Genomic DNA, 8,609 nt, shown 5'->3' on the forward strand with positions numbered 1-8,609 from the left:
AGTAGAAATGTGTCCCTAATGCTTTTCTTTTTTTCAATTTTTTATATTAAAAAATTCCTAGTTTAAAAATGAAGGAAAATGTTATGATTTAAATTTTAGGTATGTCAGATATATAATTTTATGAATTAATTAAACTAAATTCTGGTACATTTTGTCAAATCTTTTGACCAAAGGAACTCTTGGAGATTTAGAATTTAGACCTACAATTTTGTTTTTTGTAAATATATATTTATATCATTTTCAATAAATTGATTGGTTTTAGGGTTAATATAACTTTTAATCCATGAACTTGACCATTAATTTCACTTTAGTATTTATTTATTTTTTTGTTAACTTAGGTATCTGAACTTGGCAGCTAGATTCATTTTGGTCTGATGATGTTGTACAGTCTCAAAGTGCCACGTCATCAAAATTTGAAGAAATCCAAGTTTAAGAACCAAAATAAACCTAATCGTCAAGTTCGGTATCAAAAGTAAACCCTTGATTTTATTATCGAAAAGTGCCCCTATGTTTAAATAAAAAAAATAGAGAGATATTGTAGATTTAAATTCCATTATATTACGTACCATATTTAAAAAAATGATTTCATGAGCTAATTAAACTACTTCAATTTTTTTCATCAATCATTTTTTCCCCAAATGAAACCTTTACAAATTCAGGGTTGAGGGGTTTTTAAGGTATACTCTTTTGACTTTTAAAATTTAGACCGTATTTTTAATTACAAGAATTTAACCTCTCTACTTGTTTGATTTAAAAACTAAAGTTCAATTGAAAAAATTGTTAATTGTCTTTTGCTAAACTTGAATATGTATTGTTAATTAAATTTTAATTTATAAACCATAAATTGAATATTAATAAGTCACTGTCATTAATAGTATCATCAATTAGACTTCAAATTTTAAATAAATCAGGCAGAAAGAATAAATTTAAATTATCTGAAGAGTAAATTAAACATTTTTCTCAACAAATATAATTTGTAACTTAGAATATCATTAGGAGAATAGTGATAGAGATGAAATGTCATTATCACCAAGTCCTCCAATTTTTGAATTAAAAAGCAATATTGGTTTACCTAATTACTAGTATCATTTTGTTATCTTCTAAAATAGTTTCATTCATTAGTTACTTGTCAAACTTGCTTGTTATTCTTTTTGCTCATATTTTTTTTTTGACTAAATTTTGGCTTTATTATCCTCCCTTGAATTCTTCGTGATTGTGATTTTTATGTTACTCGATTTAAAATCAGGTTATCAATTTGATTTTTACGAATCAATCTTTAAAAAGAAATTATAAATGGATATTATATGCTCGATGTTGGTATTTAATTTTCATATAATATAAAAATATATTTTTATGGTATTTTTAATTATTAATATATTATGTAATCATATGAGTATGAATTGCTATAAAAGGTGTAACATGTCTATGGTTGTTGACTACACAGTGCATACCATATGATATGTAGGACTGAAGATTGAACAACCAAATTGGACTAAAACAAGTACTATTTATTAAAGCAAGACAAAATATAAAGCAAAATTAAAGAAGAGGAAAGGCGAACTCATCCTCCTTCGATCTCTCTCCAGCCTGAAATTGAACCACAACCGATAACCTTTCTTTGAGAAAACAAAAATCAAAGAAAGTAAACTGGGGAAGCACTGTTACTGATAGCAAATATCCCCAAATCAACATCCAAATCATTTAATTTTAATATTGTAAATATTTAAATAATTAAATGATTTTTTAATCAAGTTGGATTTTGACAAGCAAAAGTAAATTTTAAAAAAAAATGATAATGTGAGTTTAGGTCAACTTGAAATGGGTTATACTCCTAATTTTATTTTTGTTTAGTCTTATTAAATTTGGATCATTTCATATTATATTAAATTCTTTACAATGTAAAGTTAAAATTTTTACATTTAATTACTGAAAATAACTTTAATATATTATGAAATTAAATGCTACATTTTAATCAAAATTTATTTTATTTTTCTGGATTTTTTTCTTTTTTCAAAATCGACGAGCGTGATTTAAAAACCAATTAGAATAAATTTTATGAAATTAAATTCTTTAATGTATATAACTGAAATAAATAATTTACACACACAAGATAGAAAATTTAACCCAACTACATCTTGTTCAAGATTTAAAAAATAGATTAAATGTTATAAAAATTCTGCTTGTAAATTTAATCTATATATTTTAATTTGATATAAATTGGTTCCAATTGGTAAAATTCTACCATTAATATTACACTAAGCATAAAATCGTAATTTAGTACATGTTCTTTAATACGTTTCAAATTATAAAACTTCAGTATTAATGCAAACGGCGACAGTAAAATCCATTAATTGACTTTTTTATGAATAAGAAATAGCAAGCTGTCACAATATCGCATATGTAGTAATATGTTTGCCGTTAAAAAAAATTAAACTTAATGAATTTAACGATTATAATTTAATAAAAACTGCAATTTTAAAAATTGAAAAATACAAACTAAAAAATAACCAAATTAAAGTACGAGTATTAAATGCATAACTTACGCGTAGCACAACAACTAATAACAGAATTTAACCTTAACAAAAGCAGAGGCCATTTGAAGATAATGGTTCATACTTTAGCTGATTTCATTTTCGGAGACTTGATCCATAGAAATATCTTTGTTTCCGGAGACTTGATCCGTTGCAATGTCTTTGTTTCCGTCCATGGCCTTCCTCAACAACTCGTAGCCAGCAAAGTTCATGGCGCCAAAGGGAGCAATCCAAAAAAACCTTGGTAGGAGCCCTTTGAACAGGGCAAGGGGCCCTTCGTGACGGAGTATAGAAATGGTTACCGCTGACATCGATACGTTTTGGCCCCCAGATGCAGTCATCATTCTAGTTTTAATGACATCGAATGGTGTACTAATAACAGAAACTAACCCTCCGGAAATAGCTCCGACAACAACTGCTTCCCACGGTTCCAGTTCCCGTCTTATAAGTCGTTGGGTAAACTAAAACAAAAATGCAAGTATATGAGCGAGTATACTGGTATTCTATTAAGGTGTATATCGGTTCTTCCACGGAATCTTACAACTACAAGGAACTTGCATTATTAAGGCAAGTGCACTGTTAGGGAGGACTGCCTATGTAAGTCCCTTCAGCATGCCACCATGGCAGCTTTGACTACACTGGCAAATAAATTGGTGGAAAGAAAAATCTCGATGCAAATACAAAAATAGATACCTTTTTGGATTCAGTGTAAAGGCCCATCCCTGCAACATAGAACGGCAACTCACGACAAAGTGTGGCCCCAGCACCACGGAAAAAGGCCTGTGGGCCATCCTGCTTCCAAGTACCGATAAGAGCTTCTCCGACATTGTCATAAAGATTAGCCTGCAAACGCTGCTTCAGTACCTCACTAGGTAAACGCGCCATTGTTCCTAGAACTGTACCGAGGAATGATGCCATGGATTTAACCTACAGAGCACAGAAATGAGATTTTAACTCGGTATTGCAAATGAAAATTAAGTGTGCAAGACAACTTTCCACATGCACAGAAAGAGAAACAAACCCACAAAAGCCATGCTACTTGGACTCGAGTATGAGTGTCAGACACAGGTATTTTTAATAAATTTCAAAATTGTAATGCGTTTGGTGAATCCTTGGAGGATCACACCCCAGTTCCCCATGTGCAGATATGCATCAAACATGAGTAATTCAAGAAAACGGAAAATAGTAGCAACATAGCACAAAAGCACATTGGATTCACTCACATACAAAGAAAGAGTTGGTACGAGACTTCACGAGCACATAAAAACACTACTGACTAACAAGGGGATCCGGCACAAATCTAAGAATTACACAACCAATGACTTGATGTTTGGATCTTTGTTTTCGTAATTATATTGAAGAAATAAAATTTCCTAGAACAATTTGTTCAATTTTTGTTATTGTTTACATTCATGTATTGCTTTGAATGTGAACTATACGTGTGTCTATCCAAATATCAATATGAGAACATGACCATCCAAGAACTCTCCAAATACCTAGAAAAAACTGAATATAACCATATCCAATACTCACACCTGAATCCCAGCAAGAAAGGTGCACTGTGCACGATTTCAGGGACGCCAGTCAAATATATCATAGCTTGTTTAACATCATTTACACAAAAGAAGAATAAGAAACTTCCTTTAACATGTAAATTTTTGTTTTTCTTAGTAAACCGGGCCCAAACAAAAAGTAGCTTTGTGAATGGCCGTTGGAAGAAAACTTATAAGATATCGGACGTTCTTTCAAAATGGAAAATTAGGGAAGCCAAATTACAAAGAAACAAGGGAGAAATTAAATAAAAAATTCACAAAAAAAGTAATAGTGCAACAATAATTACCTGGATGTCAGGGAGGTTCGGAGCAACATTGATCAATACAAGCTTGCTTACTTCAGATATTCCTGTCCGCAATCCATTGCTGCAATGTTGAAAAAAAACCGATCGCACAAATAAATGACAGAAAGCAAAACGAACTACAGACAACAAAATATATATATATAAAACCTTGAAAACTGTCCAAGAATTGCAGGGATGGAACCCTTATAAAGCCCCCGTAATCCGATTTGCGGAATGTTTGACATAAGTTCCAGGAATGTCAGGGTGGTTGACGCTTGCAACTGAGTCTGGTAAAGTACGAAAATGGAAAAGAAAAAACAAAAAAAAATCATGAAAAGGCCCTGATGACATAATAGCCAGAGATGAGCCGGAACATCAACAGCTTCAGCAATAAAGTCCACAAGTGTATCTTAACTTTACGAATAAACACTCACTTCTGAAATTTTACAGCTTGCAACCTTTAGTGCTGAAAGGATAACAAAAACGAAGCATTTCTTTATTTTTTTTAAATGTGACAAATAGTTGGTTTCCCTCAATTTACCAGATCACGGACCAGTCAAGCATGGAGCTTGTGTTGTGTATCAATTGCGGATATAGCTCGCACCAGTAAATTTACACCAGATGAGCTCTCCATACTCCAGATAATATCCTCAAGAAGGATATGATGACTATGGATTTTACTAGATGTTCACAAATGGATATTATTACATAAAAAACAGCGCTAGGTTGAAGAACTTACCTTCACAGTATCGATTGGATACATTAGAGCTGAAGATAATCCACATGAAAGACCCCCAGCAATTGCAGATTTAAGAACACTTATAGCTGGTACTTCTGCAGGTGGTGTAACAGCAACAACAGACGCAGCTTTAAACCAGATATTCCTGTATTTAATAAGAAAAGAAGCTCAATTAGGCTTAGAATACTTGAATTCAGCTCGCTTGATAATTAAAACTGTTCAAGCTCGAGTCGGCATTGACCAAGCCATTTTCAATTTTTTCCAAGTTAAACCTATATAGCTTATGAAAGCAGATGTCTTGTTTACACCCATAGTTCAACGAAGGAAAAAGGGAGGACCTAAACATTATACTAAATATATACAATGAGTAACCGAGATGTAAATCTAAAGTTTAAACTTCTAAAACTGCAGCCCAAACCAACGAAAATTCGACATAAATTAAATTCGAGCTTGTGCTTCCACTACAGTTTCAGAATAAGACCCTTCAAATGGAAAATTAACCTTACCGAGGCTCATCTTGACGTAGTCGGTCAGGAGGCAACAGAAGCATAAAATTGCGGAAGTGTCCATATGAAACAGATTCTTCAGTGCCTGCATTCAAAAACCGCTTCATGGCGACAGCATTGTCTTCGGTTGCTGGAAGCCCGACATTTTTAAGTGATGCCAGTATTTCACTCTTTTGGAGAGTCCCAGACTCGCTTAAACAAAGAGAAGTATAAGCTTCAAGAATGGTTGGCTCCTTCCGTTCCATCAAGGACAAAAACTGCTTCCAGCCAAAGGATTTTGAAAATGGATTTCTTCTGGTCTGGCGCATGAATTCCCGAGAATATTTCACCGGCAATTTTCTTTTTTTCATAGCAACTTCAAGATCTTCTAAAGTTACTTGGCCATCGCCATCTCTATCCAGTTCTTCAAAGAACCTCCTCCCTGAAAGAATAAAAAAACTGAGTAAAAGTTGGTGCATAACTATGTAACTCGGACTTGGATGTAAGTTAGTAGTAGACTGTAGTATAGCTAAGCTGTCGGATAAACCATACCTTCAGACTTGGTATATCTGAAGAACTCCTGGACAGAGAATAACTTCTTCTTGTCTGGATGGTCTAGCAAAGACTGGCCCAATGGAAGTGGAAGCTCAGTCAATTCCGTAGGCGAGATCATCAATAAGGTCAATCTCAAATGCTCCACATCTGATAGAGGAATGTTACGTATCAGACTGGCCAGTTTTTGTGATGAATTACCACCAGTTTCTTCCCTACCACCCGTACCAACACCAACAAGACCGGACGGAACACCTCCCACTCTAGCAAACTTCAAATTTCCCAAAAATCCGTTTACATCGACTTTTCGACCATCCCAAATACTTGCAACTGCTTTTAAATAATCAAGCTTTTGAAGATTTTGGGTCAACTGATCAAATGCAAATCCTATAAAGCATTCAAACAGTACATTCTCTCGATCATGATTATGTTCCAAACCCTCATTGCTCGAGATAACCAGGGCCCTTGACTCTCCAGGCTTAAACTCAAACAGTGCCTTTGATTCCATGTCACGAGTACACGAACTTAAACACCCTTTATTTTTGTCCATTTTCCGAAGCCATTTCTTCCCAGACTTGTATGAGCTCGGTATAGCCTCAACAAATCTGTTAACCAGCACCGACCAATTCGCTGCAAACAGCAACCGGTTCATACAAGTCCCTTCAACTGTATCAACATATTTTCCTTTCAATCCTTTCCTAACTGCCTCGACCTTTTTATCGTTCAGCTCATTTTCAGGCGAAAACATGCCAATAACATCCATCGGAACCTTTATAGACAATCCTTTCATTCTCTCTTCACTACGAACATGATTCGACCGATTATTAACACCGATTCTGTTCTTCACACTGAAGATTTGAACCTTGCTATTCCAATCACTATCACTACCACTCAATGGGGCAATCAATTCGAATTTTTTTCTTTTATCATTAGACTCTCCCCAACAACTTTCAAGATCTTTTGCAGCATTCTTAATGCCTAATTCAAGAGGTGAAAATACTTCTTTAATGAACCGAATCCGAATTGGATTCGATTCAAGCGGATCACTTTTCGACATCATTTTCTCTATAAACACACACAAAAAAAAAATCAAGAGCCAAAATGACAAAAGTTATGTAGCAAAAAGACAATTGACAAAAAACAAAACTTCAGCCACTTCAAAGGGTAAAGATAGCTTCTTTTACCACTCGAATCAAATCGAAAATCTATTTCATGTCACACAAACTCAAAAGTTGCACATTTCTTAAGATTCAACAAGTCAATAAACCCCAAAAAAACATAAAAGATCATAAGCCAAATTGAAAGACCAAATTTTCAGCCAATTCAAAGGGTGAAGATAGATTCTTTTATTACTTGAATAGAATAAAAAATCAATCCCATTCCCCCAAAGAGCCTAAAAATTTGTAAATTTACTATTATACAAACTCAAAATTTGCATTTTTCTTGAGATTCAGCAACAACCATATTTGTACAACACAAAAACCCAAAAACTAGAAATAAGAAACATGGGCCTGATCGAATTGGAAAAAGAAATCAGCGAATTCAAAGGGAAAAAAAAACCTTCCTTTCCTACTTCAATCGAATTGGAAATCGATTCCATTCCCCTAATAGCCTAAAAATCGTCAATTTTCTGTTACGTGAACTCAAAATATACACTTACCTTGAGATTCAACAAGTTCTTTGCACCTAGTAAAAAAGAATCCACCGAGCTAGAGCCAAAATTTCAACACACACACACGCAAAAAAAAACAAATAATAATAAACGATTACAAAAGAAGAATAAGAATCCAGCAACTAAACCTTTTGTACGCTAGAAGTACAGGAAATGAACTAAAAGAAGAATTCACCTTGGTGAATGATTTGTTGAAGAAATTGATTTAAAGCATTGTTCTGACGAAAATAGCCAAATGGTATTCGTTTTCAGTCTACTTTAAGGTGATGGATTCCAATTTTTATAAAGGATTCATCTGAGTTCTAATTGGATAGTCTCATTTAAAGTTTCAAATGTTGTTTTTTTGGTAAATTTGGTTTATTGGAACTCTTGAACAGTCTAATTATCACACGTTTGGAAAATATTTTCATACTGTTCTTATTCACAGTGTTATTGGAAATTTAATCAGATTATATATATATATAGACATAAAATTTACACAAAGAAAGTAATAAACCCGTAATATAGGACATTACACCCAACTAAATAAATGATTAGATGGGGCCTACGGAATAGGGCTGTAATGGCAGCCATTACACCCAACCAAGCTGTAAAATTTGTACCATTTTTTTGTATGATACCAAACCAAACAAATCAACAGAGAACAGCTAGGGCCAAGTATGACGTATACTATATACCAAACAGCTTCTATTGCCATGTGATAAATCTGTCGTTGTCATGGGTCCATCAAAGCTTGGTGCTGTACATTCATTGGCACTTATTCCAAGAGGATGTTTTTCCATTTCCCAACAAG

General features: G+C 33.6%; 1 protein-coding gene across 2 annotated transcripts; it reads right to left on the reverse strand.

The window, feature by feature from the left end:
* Positions 1-2,438: 2,438 nt before the first annotated feature.
* Positions 2,439-8,242, reverse strand: LOC107891169 (calcium-dependent mitochondrial ATP-magnesium/phosphate carrier protein 2). 2 transcript variants are annotated; one of them, XM_041096034.1, is made up of 9 exons: positions 7,992-8,217; positions 7,805-7,853; positions 6,145-7,209; positions 5,614-6,034; positions 5,108-5,252; positions 4,537-4,655; positions 4,372-4,450; positions 3,225-3,458; positions 2,439-2,992 (listed from the first exon to the last, which is right to left on the reverse strand). In XM_041096034.1, the coding sequence occupies exons 3-9, from the start codon at positions 7,202-7,204 to the stop codon at positions 2,618-2,620; spliced, it is 2,433 nt and encodes an 810-aa protein (XP_040951968.1). In that variant the 5' UTR covers positions 7,205-7,209; positions 7,805-7,853; positions 7,992-8,217; the 3' UTR covers positions 2,439-2,617. The 2 variants fall into 2 exon arrangements, with proteins under 2 accessions (XP_040951968.1, XP_016671355.2); XM_016815866.2 differs by lacking the exon at positions 7,805-7,853 and having other exon boundaries at positions 7,992-8,242.
* Positions 8,243-8,609: the final 367 nt, after the last annotated feature.

This window comes from Gossypium hirsutum, chromosome D06, assembly GCF_007990345.1.
Source record: "Gossypium hirsutum isolate 1008001.06 chromosome D06, Gossypium_hirsutum_v2.1, whole genome shotgun sequence".
In the NCBI taxonomy this organism is placed as follows: Eukaryota; Viridiplantae; Streptophyta; class Magnoliopsida; order Malvales; family Malvaceae; genus Gossypium; species Gossypium hirsutum.